The following is a 22,983-nucleotide window of genomic DNA, read 5'->3' on the forward strand; positions in this document are numbered from 1 at the left end:
TGCCGTGGGTGGGATGACGTCACAAAACATCAGCGCCCACCTCTCGCCACTTCCACTTTCCTCAAAGTGGGCTTCGAGTGTGAGTTTTACCGAAAGAAGTCTTCAGAACGTTCCTCAATGTACACACGAGTGCTGCTGAAGTGTGAGTCACTGTTTCCATGTCAACTTCCTGCCACGGTTAAATACACTCCTTGATCTTCAAGATTAATTAGAGTGCAAAAGGAAATCTTGCAAGCATGCCATCCTGTGCTGTTACTTGAAGTCGACATGAATTTGTAAATAATATATATATTTTTAAAAAGCACAAAGCCTTAATTGCACTTGATATAAAACACACAGAGACTCTCGAATCCTGTAAAATCTTTTCCCTTTAATTTACTTTTTGTATTTTTTGTGTTGTTGTTTCCATTCCCCACTTTGATATTCCCCGTTCTGAGATGATTTACAAACACCCCTTTCAAGCCCCACCCCTTATTAAGCCCCACCTCCTCATGGAATGGGCTGATATGAGTCCAGATTTTAACAAGCAAGGACTTTTGACAAGTCTGGAACTCCCACAGTATGTAAGAATACAGACTAATTATGTACCAATGTGCGCTTGCTCGCTCACTCTCTCTCTCTCTCTCTCACACACACACACACACACACATAGTCTCTCACTCTTACACATTCACACACTACTATAGACTGAAACGAGGGACACCACAGGGTTGACCACATTTTCCATGATTCCCCAGGCCTCGAGTGTGTGGATCCTGTCAGGGAGGACCATAAACGTTTATCTTCTTCTTTTTCTTCTTACAAAAAAAAACAAAAAAAACAAACCTAGGGACTGAAAAAAACAAAAACAAACAAACAAAAAAAAAAAACCCAAAACACTTATTTAATTTAGACGACTCACCTACAGAGGACATACATATTTACAAGCTCCAAAAAAATAAAAGTAAAATCAACCTCTCTCTCTCTCATTCTCTTTCAATTCTTCTGCTCTCCACTCCACCAAAAAACTTCAGATATTCTTCTTTGTTTTTTAGCCAAAAATAAAAGTTATGAAAATAGATGTGACGCAGGTGGCTGCCTGCCGGGTGTTCTGCGCTAGGTGAGGATGTGAGACGAGGTCACAGTTCGTCCCGATCCCTGAGGATGGTGTAACGGTTCTCGCTGGGTGCTAGCTTCTGGAATGAGCTCTCTGGAGGATTGCTGGCCACCTCTTTGTTCTCCTCCTGCTGAAACAGAAACACACACACACACACACACACACACACGCGCTTTAGTTGTGTCTCTTCCTTGATTCCCACTTTTACCGCAGTGTTTCTCAGCACTTCACTTCCCAGCTTTCTATTTTTATTTATTTTTTCAATCCTGTTTTACACTGTATGATTTCAGCAGGTTCACTGGGTACGAGTCTCCATACATACAGGACGATGTTCACCAGCACCACGCCGGCTATGCCTTCATCAGATGTTCGTGGACGTCCACTTCTAAGTTTGCCGTAACACTTCCAGTTTAAATAAATTGCTAGTAAGTTTGGCAGCAGTTTCGTGTGTGATGTGCTCAGGCCTGGGTGATATCGATATAATATTGATATCGTGATAAACCATCACGTTGTGTCATTTTTTTTAAAAAACATTTTGAATAATTACAAATTAAATGGTACTGAATGGTACCGTTCATTTGACATCATAAAAAAACAACAAAAAAAAACAAATTAAATCTTCTTTCTTCTTCTTTAAAGAAATGTATCGTGAAACTCATTTTTGTTTATTTTACTACTGTTTTGTGGACAGTCCGTTAGCTAAATTATATATCGTGATATGAATTGTGCATTGTAGAAATGTCCTCAGGTATCGTGATAGGATATTTTTGTCATATCGCCTAGCCCTAGATGTTCTTGCCATGTTTCCGTTAAAGTCCATCGCAAGCTTGTGACAGCTTCCCGATCCAGCCATGAGAATGATTTCAATACGTTCTTCTTTTGTCAAAGGCGTTCTATTTCTATATATGCATACATATAATATATATATATATATATAGATAGATAGATGTACACATATCTATATGTGCACCTGAGCTCAATTCTGAGTGTCATGGCAAAGGCTGTGAATACTTATATAAATCTGCTTTTTTTGTTTTTTATTTTTAGTAAATTTGCAAAGATTTCAAACAAACTTCTTTCACGTTGTCATTATGGGGTATTGTTTGTAGAATTTTGAGGAAAATAATGAATTTAATCCATTTTGGAATAAGGCTGTAACATGACAAAATGTGGAAAAAGTGAAGCGCTGTGAATACTTTCCGGATGCACTGTACATATCATATATATATATATATATATATATATATATATATATATATATATATATATATATATATATATATATATATATAAACACACACACACACACACATACATATACATATATATATATATATATATATATATATATATATATATATATATATATATATATATATATAAACTAGGGACGCAAAAAAAGACATTTTGCATACATTTCCCTTCTGTATGAAGACTTTTGGGACTCCCTGTAATGTACCATTAGCAAGGACTGTCATGCCATCATTTTCAATACATAAAATGCCCGACAAAGAGGCCGATCTAAATGGCAACAAAAATTCCAGACCAGAAAGGCAGGTTTCCAAACTGGGTTTACATAATGCACGTGTTCTGAGACAATGAAATGAAAAATATTGACTATAGCACCTTTAAGACAATAACAGAATAGAGTTTATTTTCTTTATTTGGTTGTTGACTGTATTTAATCTCGACAGGCAACTACAGATAATAACCCAGACATGAAATCTGCATGGCTACTGATTTATCTTTCCCCGTATCACTTTATAACTGAATTACTGTACATGTCTCTCACGATTGGCACATAAAGGACTCTGTTCTCAATGCAGACGTCAGCACTAGTTAATAGTGTTAATTATATGAAACCTGCATTCATTCTCTTAGGCTTGACCTATTTCTCCAGAACTGGAAAAAGTCGGACGTCTGAAACTCATCACACCGTCGACTTTGATCATCGAAAATAACCGGCCAGAATGTCATCTAACTGTATTAAAGATAGTGACTGATCCTTTTGATGACGGTTCAAACGAGTCCGCTATCTAATGCAGTCACAAAACAAACATATGGAGACTTGTCAGGCAGAAACGCATATGTCTATTAATAAATATGATGAAATGCGGTAGGGTCGGACTCCATTACCCGATCTATCAAAAACAAACACGATTTTCTTATCACTTAATACGTCCATTAAAGCGTCCGAACAGCCTGGTTACACACAATTTCCTTTATTTTAAATAAAAAGAAATAATTGTTGTATGGCTTATTGGCAGTTCAAATCCTGGCGCCTAGCTTTCCTCTCTCCCGTTCCAGTCAGATAGCATGCAACACGGCCGTTAGCGCTCTCCTGTAAGCGTGTCTAATCCAGGTTTCACACTGCCAGATTACAGCCGTTTTAAGGTCATTACTTGTCAAACTTTACGAGACGCTTCCAATAAACTCTTGGCTGGAGTCTAGAACAGACGGTGTGATGATGTGCTCTCAATGTCTGATTACATGAAGATTTTCTAATGGGAAATAGTGTTCAAAGTGGGATATTTATTTCTCTCCATTAGCATTAGCTATCTGTACGTTTAGTCATTGCTGATACAGTATTCGTAGCTGTCCAGTAGGCTTGCTGCGATAGTCTGTCACCGGTGTTGCATGGTGTTTGTGCCGCACACCGATTACATCACTAGCCCACCGCGGCACCGCCCACGCCGTCGTTTCGCCTTTTTATAGCGTTAAAAATCATTGAGTTCAGTTAGAGAACGGAAAAACCGAACGCGTCTGCTCAATTCAGCGTGAGCCGAATGAGTCCGAGTCGCAGCACAGAGCAGCAGGAGTCAGATTTCAGTGTCTTCTGATTTCTGCTTTTTTATTTAACCGTTGTGTAATTTATTGGTTATATTGCAGCCTGGTGCAGCCACGCCGTGCCTCCGAGCCGTCTTATTAGTTTCGTTAATAAAAGTTCTGTGCTTAATATGAGCAAGTTGATATTCGTTTCTTATTTATTTGGCTCCACAGTTTTTGCTGCTTTTCACACTTTTGTCTGCGATAGAAAAATCGCAGTTTCTCGGCGACACAAATTCAGGAAGACACAAAGTGGAGAGTTTAACTGGAGGTGTTTGATGCACCAATACATGGTGTTTTCACCATAAATAGATGGCAGTGACCATGAAGAGCGGTTTCATCTTGTTCTGACACTAATAGACAAAAACGTACTGCATGAATGAATTACACGTGAGCATTTTTTTGTTGTTTTTTTTTTTTTGGTTGCAAGGAGACACCTGATTTCTGGTCAGATGTCTGGTTTTATACGTGATGCGTGACCATGGCGACCGGCAGTTATTCAGGATAGGAGGAAGCAGGAAGAAGCATGAAGAAACGTGAAAAGTGCTGAGCTAGCCTTGTCCCTCTCAGATTGGCTTCATAGATAAGGTTGGAAATTGGGGCAAAAACAAAAGTAAATAAATTTCATTCAAATAGTAAAACATTAATGCGTTAAAGTAACACAGTGTTAAATGTTGTCGTGTTAATATCCAAAACCGGATGCAGGCTCAATTACACCACTACATCATTTTCAGTAAAGAATAACCTGCAATAGTGAAGAATGATCTTTACTATTCTATTCTACCAATCCTATTGACTAATCTCCCCATTCTTTACCAATCCTATTGACTAATCTCCCCATTCTTTACCAATCCTATTGACTAATCTCCCCATTCTTTACCAATCCTATTGACTAATCTCCCCATTCTTTACCAATCCTATTGACTAATCTCCCCATTCTTTACCAATCCTATTGACTAATCTCCCCATTATTTACCAATCCTATTGACTAATCTCCCATTATTTACCAATCCTATTGACTAATGTCCCCATTCTTTACCAATCCTATTGACTAATCTCCCTATTATTTACCAATCCTATTGACTAATCTCCCCATTATTTACCAATCTTAGTTACTAATCTTACCAGTCTTTACCCATCGGACTCCTCAATACTCAAGACACTGGCACAGTCATCCCGAACTGAACACTAACCCACTCCCCTTGCAATATTTGCACATTTCTTTATTGACTACCTGCATTTTTGCTGTTACTATATTTATAAAATTAATTTCTTGTCACTATTATACTCTTTACCTGGCTGCTACTGTAATACCTGCTATGTCCATATATGGTAGCCTATAAGCTGAATACGATGTCATTGTACGTTATGTTTATATTCACAGCATTTTTATTATATTGCTATAGTTTTGCACTACCAGTTCAGTATCGTACACTTCCGCACTAGAACTGTGTTCTGTTCGGCACTACACTGTCACTTACTGTACCTATTGTCCTGTTTTAGTAGTTACTGTACTGTCTTATGCTGTTTGCACACGTTTGCACGTGCATTTTATGTAGAATGTGTAGGTCTTATTTAGTTCTGTCTCGTCTCACGTGGTAAGTGTGTTCTTTTATGTAACACCCTGGTCATAAAGGAACGTCGTTTTGTTTCACTCTGTACTGGACCAGCTGTGTGTGATTGAAATGACAATAAAGCCACTTGATTTGATAGTTTTGGTTTCTCTGGTTGTGGCATGCTAGTGCGATATCCACGCAAGTTAGCAACAGAGTGTACATAATATCACACGCTTCATCATGAACCAGATGACTTCTCTAGAGAACAATTCATCTGTGCAGAGCATCACTGTCTCCTCTGTTGCTTTTTTTTAAAAAAAAAAGCGTTTATATGCCTTGATGTACTTTCAGAAATGAATATTTAAGGTTGTTGCAGCAGAGTGAATATCAAGTGGCGAAGGGGAACGGACGTGGAAATGAAACGCAGTCAGGGGGAAAAAGAGAAACGTCACCGTCCCTCAGTCCTAGTGGTAGTCACCAAAATCACTTCATTTCTCATTTGCGTCAATTTGCTCAACTTTGACCCCGCCCACTTTTCTGGCACATTTCTGGCAGCTGTTCACTGTTCTTGTGAGTGAAGTGTTTGCGCTGATGAAACGAACAGATGTAGGTAGTGGACGCAGACTTCTGGAGCCTGTCTGAGTTTTCTGACCTGTCCTGGAGTGCTGTCTGTGGGGTCGGGCCCATGGTGGAACTCTCGATGCAGCTTTCCTGAGTGGAGGTCTAACACAAACTGCCTCAGTTTTCCTGGAACTCTGAAAACACAAAGGAAGAAGAAAAAAAAAAGGTTTTTGTCTGAAAGCTAGTGAACAGATGAAAATAAACTTGAGGAGCAGCCCTTGTTGATTTGATCAGCGATTGGCTAAGAGCTCAGGAAAGCCGGGCCGTCTCCAAACCCACGCGTCTGTAACGAGATAACGACATTGTCTTGCCACAGACGCCACGGTAACTCAAGCTCCTGGCCAATCAGCAACATCAAAGTCTGCAGAGAGGTGAGCTGATAACGGTGAGATTGAATAATGGTACCCAGCGATTGTTTATGAAATACAGTGTGCGCTGAATTAGGATGCTTTCTGGAAATGCACTGAATTTAGAGTCCAAACCCGAAAACGCTAAAACTCAAAACAAATGAGTTATACATACAGCTGTACTAATAACAAGTGGAACTATGAGAATTATGTTGTGATAAAAAAAAATCCAAAATGAATCACAATAATTTAGTATTTAAGCATCTTCTTATAGACCCCCCTTTTCCCTAGAATTTCCAGAAATGTATTCTTGACATTTTCTCAACCGATTTCTTGAGGAATTTCCCTGAGATGCTTTTTAAACAGTATTTAAGGAGTTCCCACCTACGCTGGAGTCTTATTGGCTGCTTTTCAGAATATTTCTCTCCGAGTCGTCTGTTTTAAAAATATTTTTGTAAATAAAATGGGAGTTTTCTAATGAAAGAAATGAATATGTTGGCATGATTATATTTTTGTCTACAACACCGATTTCAAACATTTAATCATACACCTTCAGATCAAAAGCTTTTTAAGATCATGAGAAACAGTTCAGTCGAGTGTCCACAAACATTTGACCGGATGATTGATTTTATACATACATACATACATACATACATACATAAAAAATATAAATATAAAGACACTTAACTCACATGCTGGTTAAATGAATTAAAGTAACTAAAAGTTAAGGCCTAGAGCACTAGGGTGTGTGAGAGAGTGAGAGAGTGAGAGAGTGAGAGAGAGAGAGAGTGAGAGAGAGAGAGAGAGAGAGAGAGAGAGAGAGAGAGATGGTTTAAGGGTGAAGGCATAATTAGTATTTAATTGGTAAGTATCTGGAGCTGGAGATAACCTGCAAGGAGGTGGGGCTGCAATTATTCTCTATATTCCACGTACCAACACACACACACACACACACACCTAATTAATAAGACACCGTGAGAAAGGAAGTGAGACATCTACTTACGAGAGGTCGTTGAATTCTGGGAAGACGTACATGTGGCGGAAACTGTCTATAGCAATGACGGGGCAGTCGGCAGGAGTCTTCTGTATGTGTAGCAGAGGGTGCCGAAACTTATCGCAGTCAGCATGCAAGAAATTTATAGAGCCTGAGACACACACACATACATATGTACATACATACAGTTAGAGATTAGGACATAAACAAGATACTTAGAGCATTATCATCAATATTTGTGACCGAACATCACAGCTACGTATCCTATATATTTCGCTCCAGAATTATTGGCACCCTCGAAAGGACGCTCTGTAAATACATTTTAATATTCAAATAGCCATCAGAGTCAATGAACGGACTTTCGGATAACCTCTGAATGAACTGCGTGTCTGCGAACGACCCTAGTGTGTGTGCCGTTCCCTTTCTGAAGCCATGACCTCAGCTGTGTGTGTACCCTTCTCTTTTCATGCCTGTCTTGTGTACACACCCTTCTCAGTGATAAGCTGGCGTGCCACCTCCTGCTGGAACTTCTCTAGACTTTCTGTGTCCTCCTTCTGATGGAAGAGGATCAGGAATGGAATTCCTTCTTCTGTCAGCTCCTACACACACACACACACACACACACACACACACACACGTAACTATATATGTAGTTAAATTCAGTTAATTCAACACATAAATCACATTTTACCACAAAGTTTCACAGCCTAATACGCAAATCACTGTAAATTTGCCCGTTCCAATCAGCCAATCATTTGGCGGCAGCGGCATAGCGTAATGTTAGCGATACTGGTCCAGTGCGGTCTCAGTGACCGTGGCCTGGTTGCTGGCGCAGGACGTGTCTGTTTCAGTATTTCAGAAACTGGTCTGAGCTGACTGGAGCGCTTTTTTTAAACCGTAGTCAGTAGAGAAGCACCTCAGAACACACAACAAGCCAAACCTTCAGGTGGATGAGCTACAACAGCAGAAGACGACACTATGTTCTACTCCTGTCAGCCACGAACAGGAATCTAAAGTTACAGCGAGCACAGCTGCACCTAAACTGGACGGTCGAGCATTGGGGGAAAAAAAGACCAGGTCATGATGAGGCTCAAACACTTGAGTTGTACCTGCATGATTTTACGCTGGTTTTTCTTTTTGACCTGCTGCCAGATTGTCTGATTAGATAACTGCATGAATGAACAAAGGTACAGGTGTTCCTAATAATGTGGAAGGTGAAAACCTGTATGTGTAAAAAAAAAAAAAAAAACATAAAAAGAGAAAAGAAACTTTACCTCTCCGTTCTCGAAAGTGATCTCTCGGACCAGCGGCACACACTTGTCCTGCACCCACGCGTAGGTCAGGTCAAAGTTCGTGAGTGAGCCGAGAAACACCATGTCAGGAACAGTCTCTCCGATTGGCTTATAGATAACGTTATCGCCACTGAACCGCTCAGGCTTAGACACCTCACTGACCGAGACAGAGAGAAAACAAACCAGAGAATAAGTAAGTGTAATGCCTTAACAGGACTCAAAAGCCAAAAATTCAGATCTAGCCTGTGTTGCGTTAAGTCTGTCGTTAGGCTCGGCTCGAACAAGACACTGTTGGTCATAATTCCCCTTTGATTGATTTATTTTTTTAACCCTCATCAGCAACAACAAACTACAGGCACAAGATTTCATGAAGGAGCTTGTGCGGTTTATTGTTGGCGCTCCTGTGTGAGGTGTGTACATGGAAAGCAGCTAGCTTATGAAAGTTCATAAGCGGCATAAAAGTGTGTAATAATCACCAGGGCTCAAATTGAAAATGCCCTTATTATACTCTTTCGTTAATCGGAGGGAAATATGGAAAAAATAAAGAAAACTGTAAACGAGCGTCGAGCGCTAAGCTTGAGTTTAGGAGACATGCTCAGTTTCTGGCTTACTGCAGTGATTAGGAAGGAAACGGAGATCGGTTTTCTTACTCAAACGCTGCCAGGAAAACGCAGTCATCTCTCAAGATATTGGCCACCCTTTCATATGTGTGGTAGTTCACGGAGTCCTTCTGCTCAAAGTAGCCGACGATGGTTCGCTTAGTCCTCTGAAGAGAGAATGAGAGGGGAAGAAAGAAAAGGGGTGGTCTTGCATGCAAAATAAATGGCACATCTTGGACAATGCAGCTCACTAATACATGTGCATACGTGTGTGTGTGTGTGCGCGCATGTGAGTGTGCGTACTCACATCTACTTTGTTGACTTCCTCCAGGTTGTGGATTTCCGTGATCGGGTCCACTTTCTGTTGCCGGATGAAGTCGGCGATGGCCGACACTGACCTTTGACCTCGATACTCCCTCTTCATCATCATCCCATTTCTGAAGAGCTTCAGGGTCGGGTACTTGCTGATCCTGTAGCGTTGCGCTATATCGGCTAGAAAGAGAAAGCAGGCCGACGTTTAGAGAACGCTGCGCTGTGCTGCACGTGCTGTGAAGTCCGTTATTAACGCGTTAGTAATTAACATGGCGTTTGAATTCGCTCCGCCCCGGGCATTGTTGGATTCTGAATTCTGCTTGGTCAGAAGGTGAGGATTCGTTTGCATCTCAGAATGCACAATACGTCAAACCTTGATGCGGCTGGACTACAACACAGGAAGACCAGATCGGGTTCCTCTCCCGTCAGCCAACAACAGGAACCTGAGGCTGCTGGAGTGAGAATCGCTTGGACTGGGGATAAAAATAAAATATATAAAAAAAAGACCATGTGACATCGTTCCAATCTTCAAGTGTCTACGTGCCTACTGTAACCTCAGAACTCCTGTTCCTGGCTCACAGGACAGGAACCCGATGTAGTCCTTCTCCTGCTGCAGTGTATCCGTCTCAAGTCGTGCCTTCCGAGATACTTTTCTGCTCACCACAGATCCAAAGAGTGCTTATTTCCGTTCTAGAACCTCCCTGTCTTATCAGTCTCCTCTGACCTTTCTCCCGAACAGGGCGTGTCCTCTCACAGAACTGCCGCTCACTAGATTGTCTGATGTTAACGTTGACTATAGCTGATTAGATAACTGCAACTTTACTGGTGTTCCTAATACATTTGATGATGAGTGTATATACATAGGCAATATACACAAGCCAAAAGGACCACTAGAATAAAACAAGGACCCTACCGGCCAAAAGTTTGCGGACACTCGACTGCAATGTTTCTCATGATCTTAAAATCCCTTTGATCCGAAGGTGTATGATTAAATGTTTGAAATCGGTGTTGTAGAAAAAAATATAACTGTGCCGACATATTCATTTCTTTCATTAAAAAAACTAACATTTTATTTACAAAATAATTTTTTTTAAATGGATGACTTGGAGCGAAATATTCCGAAAAGCAGCCGATGAGAGTCCAGTGCAGGTGGGAACTCCTTTATTGCTGCTTAAAAAGCATCTCAGGGAAATTCCTCAAGAAATCGGTCGAGAAAACACCAAGAATACATTTCTGGAAATTTGAGGCAAAAAGAGGGTCTACTTTGAAGATGCTAAAATATGAAATTATTTTTAATTTATTTATTTTTTTTTAATCACAACATAATTCCCATTGTTCCATTTGTGTTGCTCCAGACTTTATTATTATTCTAACATGTGGAGAAAAAAAAGAAAATAATAAAGAATGACTGCGTCTAAACTTTTGACCGGTAGTGTATCTCTCCCTGAAACTGCTCAAGAAATATACAGCAGGTGTGACCAACAAAAGCATTTGGGAATAATAAGACACAAAGCTAAAATTCCAGATTCTAACCTCATTTTAATTCGCTGATCTAAAATCTGGAAATTTATATAGGCGACAATGATAACTAGTTATATTTGACCGATGTAAGGCTCAGGCTTTTCACTGCACACTTCCTGCATCCCATGAAACTTTGTTTTTTTTAATTAAAGCTCCTTCATCAACCAAATTTAGCACGTTTCCTTTAAATTAAAGAATTACCGAGAATCTCACCGAAACCACAGCCTCTCTAATTTGCCTTTGCTTTCTATTTGATTTTTTTTTTTTAAAGTCAGACGACGGTTGGTGAAAGTCTGACTGTTTCAGTGGCTTTCAGTATTTCTGGTTGGGCCAGTTTGCAAAGTCATGCGTATACGTTTACCCAGAGCTCTACCACCATTTCTGTGACTTGGTATTTTGAGACTTGTCAAACGCTTACATCCAGCAGGAACTCCAGCTTGTGAGTGCGCGGAAGTGCAAAGATGTGTTTTACATAGAAACCAATCAAACAGTCCGTGTTCTACAGCACTAAAGCAAACTAGGTGCGTTTCCGTTCGAGCAAACCGTGGCCGAGTTTAGATTGATTCGAGCGTCGCAGCCTGAAACATGCACTCGTAATGGGTATGGTTCCTAGTGAAGTTACTTGTGTAGTTTAAAATAAATAAATAAATAAAAACAAAAAATGAACAAAATGAGAAACTGGAAGAGTGAAATGTAGCGGAACAGCAAGTGAGAAAGAGGAGCAAGACACAAAAAGCGAGAGTGGAGATGAAAGCTGACCCCATACTGAGGGTTAAATACTCCAAAGCTCATCGGGTGGACTCTAGCTCTGTCTGTCACACACGGACAAACGTGCAGAGACACACACGCTCACGCAGTGGGGAATCTTTGAGCCGCCTTCACTTCACAGAAGATGCAGTTTTGTCATTAAACCATCAAACGCTTTATGGGTCATCAATAATTCTGTTTCATTTATTTTATCTGAAAGGCTAAACTGGTTTTGTGTGTGTGTGTGTGTGTGTGTGTGCGTGCGTGTGTGTGTGCGTACGTGCGTGTACTCACTATGTTGGTCACAGTCCACACGGGCAAACACCACCTGTGAATGTTCTGGATATTCTTCTCTCACCACATTAGAGGCTTCTTCGAAGATAGGGTGCAGCATTTGACTGAACCGACACCTACACACACACACACACACACACACACACGCAGACGCACACACACACGAGGTTTTGAGCATGAAAAGGAGTTCACAGAGAGAAAAAAAACTAGGTGAGGGATCGTTTCAAAATGCAAATGATTGCACTGAACAACTTATTTCATGGCTACAATATTATGTATGTAGATACAGAAAAAAACAACAACAAAAAAAAACATGACACCAAGTTCTTTAACCAACACAAACTTGTAATCACGTTCAAGTTTCTGTGGTACGATGAACCAACTGTGAGCTGGTAACGGCAACTCTGCTTCACACCGAGGTCAGATCACCGTCCACACCACCCCATCACTGGATACTTTTTCGAGATCTGAGCACTCCATCGTGTTTTACTCCTTACATACGACACTTAAAGAGGGGTTTTCTTAAAAGAGGCACGGTGGCGTAGTGGTTTGATGTCTGCCCTGTGTGCGGAGCTTGCATGTTCTCCCCGCGCTTTGGGGGTTCCGGGTTCTCCGGTTTCCTCTCCCAGTCCAGAAACAAGCTCTGTAGGCTGACTGGCGTTTCCAAATTGTCCGTAGTGTGTGCGATTGGCTTGGCGCCCCGTCCAGGGCGTCCCCCGCCTCGTACCCTGGGATAGGTGTAAGATAAGCGTTATGGGAAATGGATGGATGTATCCTTACTCCTAAACCCCAACCAACGACACCAATGTCTTAAGGTTTCAATTATTAAAGAATTATGTTTATATGTATATTTGTGGCGAGGTGTTTTTCCAACTCGGGACACTGAGCAGTCCATGTATGTTGCATTCGCTCGTTTTTCTTATTTTTTTTTAAATGAAAATGGGGAAATAAGGAAAATAGGAAATCGATTCATTTATTAATAAAATAAAAAAACTAAATTTTTAAAACAAAAACAAACTGTTTCAACATACAATGTCTTGAAATCAAATATTCATGAATCCAAATATGACCAAAACACCCGCCGCAGTGATTTCAGTGACCTTCAAGTACAGGAGGCTATTCTACACCCGGGAATGTTATTCTGTTTTCATAAAAGATACGATTGAAACATTTTTTTAATGGGATAAACGTGTGCATTAATACATTTCAGGTGATTAAAATATTCTTCATATGCAGCACCTGGAAAATCCTGCTGATTTTTTCCAACCTCTGTGGCATCCTCCTTTACAGTCACCCTCTTATGATTCTTAAAAAGGATGTACTGATCCGTTTTAGCGGTACATCAGGCACTAAGAGATTTTTTTTTAAAAATCTACCCAGCAATTGCTAATATACATTCGGTCATTAATTCAATCCCAGAAATGACTTTTTTTTTTTGTTAAAAAAAACAAATGAACGCAACGTACACGGACCATGTACTAATCCTAACGTTTCACTTGTTGATCAGTAAGGGCAAATCATAATTTCATTAACTGGCACACAAGCATGAATGTAAAAGCTTCAATGCGCCAGTCCCAACGAGTTAATCCATCCTCGTTAGATCAGCTTTTATTTTAAAAGGCCGACTTTACCTCAACGTCCGACAAGCCTATTTGGGTGTTTTTTTTCCTTCTTCTCTGTTTTATTTTCTGTCATTCCCATTTCTATTTCCTTCAACTCAAATGTAAAAAAAAACAAAAAAACAAACAAAAAACGAAAAGTCTAAGATCAGACAGATGGAAAATTGACCAAAATACACACAGTGCCATACTCACCAGTCTGCATAAAAGTTGACTAAAGCCACTCCAGCATTGTCTGTAGAAGAACACATTTCATTTCAGTTAACCGCTTGCAATAAACTTGTAAACACCACACACACACACACACACACGAAACAAGCACTTACTAAGGATGTCGTCGATGTTCCCTGCATCCAGACTGGTGATCTCCCCTCGCCCTGGCGTGTACAGCCCGGTTATCTGTAAAAACCGAACAAACGACACAACATCCAAGCAGGATTAGGACAAAGATTCAGTCTGACTCGGCAGGTGTGTGTATAGAGTTACACTTTATAATAAAATACTTTGCTGGATATGTGAAGAAGCAGAAACCCCGAGCTGAGAGGAGTGCTCTGATGGAGAAGTGTGTTAAAGAGGCACTCAAACACTAAACACTGAAGAGGATTCGGAAGTAAAGAACAGATCGGACTGATCCACTCTTCGAACGCAATAAAGACAAATTCACATTAGAACAAAGTACTGTATGTTGCAGAGCCACCAAAAGTATTTAACTCAAAATTTGACCAACTAATTATGTACATTACTACAGACTAGGTAAAATTCCTGAGTACTTGAATCCTTGAGAGGTGACTTTATGGAGCTGAAGTCCTCGAGAAAAAGTCTATCATTTTGGCAGTTCTGGAAAGATCTAGCATCTGTTCACCTTAATATGCCTACTAACCCTATTCCTACGAACAGCCACCGCGTGTCCTCGGTTCATGTGCGTGGTGCAGCAGGTGGTGGGATTTGAAAAAAGGTTAGCGATACGAAATATTTTCTTTTGCGAAAGTCGACATGATGTAGAGTTGTGTCTCTGGTTGTTGGACAAGTTTAGCAGAAAATGCTGATGAACGTTATACATCAACAATTCAATTCAGTTTGTATAGCACTTTTGACAATGTCTCAAAGTAGCTTTACAGAAACATATAAACACAGGATACAGATTTTAAGCGTGTGAATTTATCCCTATTGAGCGAGGAAAAGGAAAAGATGATATGAGGAAGAAGTATTGAGAAGAACCGGACTCGGAAGGGAACCCGTCCTCATCTGAGTAACAACGGATAGTGTGAATGGAAAGGAAAGTTCATTATGGTTTTATATGAAGTCTGTTTGTTGGACTAGTCCACTGTTCACTAAAGGAGACCTGAGTGCAAAATTGTATGTGGTAATTGCAGTCCCAAGACCACAGTAGCAACCGCAGTCCCAGCAACCACTGTGAGAATGTACATGTGGAATTAAGGTCCAAAACCCTTTCCGTTGTACTTCAAGCGGTACCATCCTCAGCAATCTCCAGGCTGCACTGCTTGGAGTCATCCAGTGGCAGAATGTAGCCTCCAGCATCAACAATCAACAACCTGAACCCACTTGCCCGGGCAACTGAAAATGAAAAACTAACAGTTTGTGCAGGATTGGCCCAAACCAAAAAAAAAAAACCTTCGTTAACTTTGAAAAAATTGCAAGCTCCTCTGAATTATTACGGCGTTTGCTTGATTTCGCGTTCATTTCTGCGATCGCAAAATTGCCAAATGCTGGGGGGACTGATTTGTTTTTAATTAAGTCAAATATGAATTTCTAATCGGACACCATTGAAAACATGAGCTCACCGGAATCTTCACTCGGCTCACGCTAGCCAGCGTGTCTGTCGGACAGCAAACTCGACCCGGACCCAGGGGTGTCAAATCCAGCCATTTTACAAGTACACCAAATACTAGGACTGGGGAAAAATAATTCTTAGATGCATCGTGAGTCTCTAACAATTCTGCACTGATGCTCGCAAAGCTTTATACGGTCTCACCAGGGTTAATCATCGGTCAACATTGATCTGAGACACTACAAACATGAACCATACATTCAAAGCATGGACGAATTCCAACACACTCAGCTAACACTAACTCGCTATAAACGAGATTCTGCGTTCAACTAAAACTCTGGACTCAGGATTACTGACCTCTGACTAAGGAAAAAAAAACACCCCAAAAAAACAAAGAAAATGCAGAATTCCTACACAGGAACTTGGGACGGTTTACTCAACTCCGAGTTCAGCAAGTGACATCAAATCAACATGCCTGCGCACAGCATGGACAGAACACAATCTGGCACTTTTTCCAAGTTCCAAGGAGTATTCCAACAACTTATTTATATGTAAAAAGTGTTGAACATCTGCATCAAATGAAAAAGAGACAAATACTGCAGCCCAGTATGAGTTTCTCACTGACTATGTTTACATGGACAGCAGTAATCTAATTACTGACCTTATTCTGAATAAGACAATATTGTGATTAAGGTGTTTACATGAGTCGCTTTTTGTTCCCTCCAGAATTTCACGCATGAACATACAGTTGGTCTTCGTTATGGTACCGTAAACAGTTTTGGGTGTTCATATTTTTAATTTTACGAAAGCTTCATGTGCAGTTAATTATTCGTCATGCTATACGTGCAAACAGACGACTGCTTGAAGCTGTGGGCTGCGTCCCAAACCATGTACTTACCGTCGATATATAGTAGCTGAAATACATGTATTTCAAATACTATACAGTAGGTAAGTACGCGGTTTGGGACGCAGCCGTGCTCTCTTGTTTGGCGTAAAACGGTTGAGCACTTCCGTGTGTGATCGTGTCCTGTCGCAAAATGCGGTGAAAACTCACACACGATGTTAATAGTGTGATTAAGGTGTGTACATGTCTGTAATACACCTCGATAATGTGACTAAAACAGGAATACTCCACGTCTTAATTCCATTTGTGTTTACTTCGAGTATGACCTTAATCAGATTAAGATAATCAATAATCTCTGTTTACATGCTAGTTTCTTAATCAGAGTATTGTCTTAATCGGGTTAATATCGGATTATTGTTGTCCATGTAAACGTACTGAATGACTCGTCCACTGATTTCAGAGACGCTTTACCACAACAGATTCATCATCTCACTCATTTCAGTAACCGCTTTATCCTGAGTCATGGTGGATCGGCAGCTTATCCCGGCAACACTGGGAGTGTGGCATTCGTTTTAGTGGAAATTATACATACTTTCCCCACGTGCATACCTGGACCAAAGACCACTGGATTTAACATCATCTGATCCAAATTACTGATCAATATTTACATAAAAAACAGTCATGCAGAAACATTGAGGTTACCTGCTCTATTCATTCAGTGGGGTTTGCATGAGAAGCATCCACTGCATTCTACCACACTTTCATTAACCGTCACTGGAAATATCCCCGCTGATGGAGATTTCCCCCGCTGGTGGTATCCTAGCGGCAACTACCTGACCTATGATGTCATCACTGACCCGGTGCCCTTTGCTGTAGGTGAGGAAAGTCCACGAGAAATCCTGAGGTTGTGTGTGACATCATTGCATCATGCTCACCAAAATGGAAGTAAGGCAAACCAACTCTGCTCTGTTGTATTCTGTGTGATTTTTCTCACGAAGGCGTGTTAAGCGTCCGTTAAGTAATGTTGCCGGAAGACTCGTGCAGTAAATATGATCAATTTGCAGGCGTCTTCATGATGTACACATGCTTCTCACGCCAAAAATTCCAAGTCTACTACATACACCTCACCTGAATACAAACGGATTATTCTGACCTTTGTTGTAGGACTTGACCAAACCATGTACGTGTTTTATTTTTTTCCATACTGAAGAAAAAGTAGCAAAACAGGTCATAGCGCAATCTTATTGACATTTTAATTCAGGCTATATATTTCCTGGGGTTATTTCTACTAGTCGTTTTATAGAAGGTAAAATACGGCATAATGTTTCCAGACACATGCATGCACAGTCCGTTAAAGGGGTCATATCATGATTTTTAAATGTTTTAAACGTTAATTATGTTATTTATTCGGTGTAATAAAATAGGTTAATATGCTTTAATGTAAAAAAATTATTAAAAAAAAAAACCCAGAAAAAAAACGCATTATTTGTGAAATACTGTACATTATTGAAGTACCTCTATTCCCAGGCTGCCTGAAACGCAGGCATTTCCTTCTGAGAGGCCCAGAGTGCTCTGATTGGCCAGCTGACCCGTTGCGTTGTGATTGGCCAAGTAACGCTTGTGTGTGTCGCAAAAAGTAACGCCCCTTAGCTTTAGCTGTAGCCTCCAAAACTTCTAAAGCAATTCTAAGCTCCTAAGCAACTTGTCGTCGCTTTTATTGTATCAGTTCGATCTCGATTCAGAAAATGCGGACGATCACGCGGAAGAAAGTTTGCAAGCAGTACTGGATCAGAACATTTCACAGTGGTAAGATTTTATTTTGTAACTCTCTTAGCTTTCAGATACGATGTAAATCCTGACTCCATCGGCAGGGCTAACTCGGCTGTACACAGCTGTTCTACATAGGTACTTGTGCGAATATACCTTTGGAAAGCTAGGATTCTTGTGATTCGATTGATATAAACCGTTTCAAGATACAACCACAACAGCAGCTGCAATCAAGGTCTCCATCAGACCACCAACATACAAACAAACACTTAAAGAAAACTTTAGCTAGCACGTCAGCAGAGGTCTACAACTGAGCTACAACACAAAACTCCTCATTTGAACTGACAATAGCAGATCCTTCAGAAAATAATCAAACACACTTGCAGGTTCTGATTCAGAAGCACAAGATTGTCCAAGCAAAGTGGGAATCATCCCAGTTTTCAGGAGTAGCCCTTGTGTGTAACCTGCCACGAAGTCGTCCTCCGTGAAATGCGCTGTGCACAAGCAAACGTTTGGGTTGTACTGCTCAGGAACAGCATGATAAATATGCAGTTGCTTTCGCACTGAAACACACAGTGTCTCCACGACATGGCGCCTGAATTCACTGAAGCCCTACTTCTCATGTAAAAGTGTTTAAAAATCAGTACAGCGTGATGGATGAACTTCATACCTTTAGAAGGACCAGCAATACCGGATCTGCTACTCGAAAGCCAGCATGTTGTAGTGTCATTTATCCTGATATTATCATAGTGATATCTGTGATACTGTCCAACAATATAGATTTGCATGCATGTACAGCCTGTTATAACATTTCATAAAACGTTGCCTTACACTTTTCACCAAACTTCCTCCCTGTGGCAAAAGATCATTTGAATGAATTTGTCATCACACAGGTCCCTGTTCTAGGTCTGTTCTTGTTCATTTTAAATAGAAAACACAATATTGTTTCTCATGCACAGATAATACCGAAGCGACAGCCACTCAAGAATATTTCATCCAATGTTCTACCTTATTGTAGTTATGGTTATCTGTAAATGTTTGTCTTTTACTACTACTGCAATGCTGCAGGGGATCAATAAAGTGAGTATACACCCATCCATCCACCCACTCATCCATCCATACACCCGCCCACCTATCCATCCGACCGCCCATCCATCCATACACCCACCCGCCCATCCATCCAACCACCCACCCATCCATCCATCCACCTATCTGCTCACCCACCCAGCCATCCACACAACCACCCTCCCTCCACCAATTTATCCATCCATCCACCAATTCATCCATACATCCACCCACCCTTCTACACATCCACCCACCCTTCCATCCATACATCCACCCACCCATCCATCCACCCATCCATCCACCAATCCATCCACCCATCCATCCACCAATCCATCCATCCACACACTCACCAATCCATCCATCCATCCATTAAGCCATACACCCACCAAACCATCCATCCATCCACCAAACCATCGATCCATACACCCACCAAACCATCCATCCAGCCAGCCATACACCCACCAAACCATCCATCCAGCCAGCCATACACCCACCAAACCATCCATCCATCCATCCATCAATACACCCACTCACCCATCGATCCATAGATAGATACATCCACCCACCACGTGGTAGGTTTACTGACCATTGAGTAGAAGTAGCAGACCATTCATAATACTGCAAGTTAGGACTGGGTTATATTTCGACATAATATCGTTATTGTGATAAATGATTACATGATACACTTTTCTGAGATATCGTTGATATGGTGATGTATTTAATCATTACAAATTAAATGGTACTGAATGGATGCTCTTGATTTAACGTAATTTAAAAAAAGACAATCTTTGCCTTTGTAGGCATTAAAGAAAAGTACAGTCAAAGTCAGTTTAACATTTTTTAACTTTATTTTACTATTGTGTGATACACATCATGTAAAAATGTCCTCAAATATTTGATAAGTATATAATATTTTTGTCATATCACCCAGCCCTACAGCAAGTGATTTAAAATGACCATAATTAAAAGTGAGGGACCAAATTCCTCCGATATCCAACACCACAGTAAATGGTTTCAACTGGGTTAAAAAAACAACAACAACAAAAAAGATGCGTCTTATCTATAATCTAAACTCTGGCGAAATTAAACGGAGTAGAAAAATTAAATAAAGGAGTGCAGAATGGATGAAACGTGTACTGCCATCCTGAATAACAAACTTCCCTAAGGAATAGATTATATTTGCTTAGGGATAGGTCACAAACCTTCGTAAAACATTTTTTGAGCACACACGCAGAACTATAATGCTACATTACCTGGATTACAATTGCAAAACAGGTCAGTATCGTCACCTAAGATCTATGTGAAGCGGGGTGAAGCGTCTCGGTGTGTTTCTAACATGATAGTGAGCCCAGTGACCCTGTAAAAAATAATCTAACTCACCATAATAACATATTTAAACACATACACAGACAGTCCGCAAGCCATATGGCAAGCACAGCCATACTGTTGGCAGCCACTGAACAGCACTGCTTAAAATCGTCAACTAATCTCACTCCTACTGTCAGCAAAACATAACAGAAGTACAAACGAGCCAATTCCAAGATTAATCCACAATCCACACAATACGGCATGCTGCCATACTTAGACCTCCCAAAGATCCTGGCATAACGAGAAGAGCAACACCAACTGCCACAATAGACATAACAGATGAGGGAATATATAATAAAGAAGCCTAATGGACTGTTCGTGAAACCTACATGAGTTGAACCATTGCGTTATAACAATGGCATCCTGATACTTGTGCTCTCATTCCGTTGACGCTGACTTCTCAGAGCACGATGCTCATAAGTCATACTGAAGATTTAACATGATTCCTCGACTCGCTTTGCTATTGTTCAAGCAAAATAAAAGCAAGTCGGAAAATACTACAAAATATACAGTAATAAATGAAACAAAGTCAATATTTGGTGCGATGACCCTTTGCTTTAAAATAAAATTGTAGTCTCGGGTACAACTGGTGCAGTTTTATAAGGAAATGAGCTGGTAAGTTCTACTGGGCATCTTACAGAACCAGACACAGTTCTTCTGGAGACTTTGACATTCTCTCTCACTTCTTATTTTACAGTAAAACAAAGCAGCCTTCATTATGTTGGGTTTTTTTTTTTTTTTTGGTCTGAAAAGTGGTATTTTACGTAATATGCTGCTTTCTTTGTTGACATACAAATTTTGTGCTGGAAAACTAATGTTTGGAAATCTACAGTATTTTTGTACTGACTCGATAATGTAGAAGTCATAAAATAAAAATATACAACAAAGTTTGTAGTGAAAAAAATTATAGACTTTTGCAGAGTACTACACAGTAGATAGATAGACAGTGTTTTTATCCACTGCTTCTAATGTGTGTACAGCTATTTTATAATCATCAAAATAATTTTATTACAAAATTTGTATTACTATTATTTATATAATAACATTTAATTTGACGAGCTTCCTGTCCTGGCAGAGAGGCCTGTGTTACCTTCACATCACTCTAAGAACAGCGCAGCACTTCAAATTAGTTCCGGGTTGCCAGCCAATAGGATTAGGCCACAACAGAGAAATCGACCAATCAGGTGTTTTCCTGCCGAAGAGACTGTAAGGCAACGGAATGCATCTCAAAATAACTCCATAAACTTGGGTTAAGTTAAACACCACATTCGGTGGTTAAGATGAAAAAAGCCTAAAGCGGCCAGTTAAATGCTTGTCTTTGATAAATGACGCTCAAATAAATAAAGAGAACTTCCTGACATGATATTTCTGTATTGAAGCATTGTTTTACATTTTTCTTAAATAAACTCCTGTTTATTTTTTTTTTACACACTGAACACCAAAACACCCGAATGTTACAGCACATAAATTACCGTAATAACCACAAATGAAAGCGGTTTAATTTCCACACATCAGTAACTGTAAACAGGCTTGACTTGAGCCAGAAGAGGAACTTTATTATCATGAAAACAGCTCCAATGTACCACAAGGTTACTTGCATTCACTTATAGCTACAAAACTAACAGAACTTGTATTTAAAAAAAAAAAAAAAAAAAAAAAAAAAACAAGAAATAAAAGGTTTTAGAAACAATGCAGCGTTCACTAAGCTTCACTGTGAGCCAATAATATGGATAGATAAGAGATAAAGTCAGCCAGCTAGTTCACTGTTTGCAAAATTAAACATCTTGCCACGTTGAGTTACTTGCCGGATGTCTTAATAATACTTAGAAAAGTAACCGGTCATGCTAAGTAGCTACATCACTCAGATCAATGCACACACAACTAGCCGGCTTAGAACTGAACTGCCCATTAGGCTTACTTCATACTCAAATTACACACGCTATATAAAATCACTAACATTAGTTTGTACCTATGATATATCCATAACTTCTGTTTGCAACGCCCTGTTTAAATCTCATGACATGCACTTAACTCCTGGCTAGCGTTCCATGCTAACTGGCTAGCTCGCTAGCATAACTTCTAGTGCAAAAGAAGTCCCAGGGATGCTAAAGTGCACACAGATGCACGAGCGCTTACCAGTAGTATGGTAAAATAGCGGAGTTCCGAGGCGGGCGTGAATGAAGTTAATTTCATTGTACAGTGGCGTTTGGTTGGGATTATGATGTTAAATGGTTCCAGTCTCTCGACACCACCTCCTCTCCTCTGCTGCAAAAGGAAACGACGGACACTACACCGAGCCGAATGCCGGAACTTCAGGGAATTCCGG

General features: G+C 40.2%; 1 protein-coding gene across 2 annotated transcripts; it reads right to left on the reverse strand.

The window, feature by feature from the left end:
• Positions 1–350: 350 nt before the first annotated feature.
• On the reverse strand, positions 351–22,956 carry erp44 (endoplasmic reticulum protein 44). 2 transcript variants are annotated; one of them, XM_053674985.1, is made up of 11 exons: positions 22,794–22,956; positions 14,151–14,223; positions 14,020–14,059; positions 12,206–12,321; positions 9,639–9,823; positions 9,383–9,498; positions 8,715–8,889; positions 7,928–8,039; positions 7,450–7,591; positions 6,131–6,233; positions 351–1,223 (listed from the first exon to the last, which is right to left on the reverse strand). In XM_053674985.1, the coding sequence occupies exons 1-11, from the start codon at positions 22,848–22,850 to the stop codon at positions 1,119–1,121; spliced, it is 1,224 nt and encodes a 407-aa protein (XP_053530960.1). In that variant the 5' UTR covers positions 22,851–22,956; the 3' UTR covers positions 351–1,118. The 2 variants fall into 2 exon arrangements, with proteins under 2 accessions (XP_053530960.1, XP_017308738.1); XM_017453249.3 differs by having other exon boundaries at positions 351–1,226.
• Between the last annotated feature and the right edge of the window lie 27 nt (positions 22,957–22,983).

Source organism: Ictalurus punctatus, chromosome 23, assembly GCF_001660625.3.
Source record: "Ictalurus punctatus breed USDA103 chromosome 23, Coco_2.0, whole genome shotgun sequence".
NCBI lineage: Eukaryota > Metazoa > Chordata > Actinopteri > Siluriformes > Ictaluridae > Ictalurus > Ictalurus punctatus.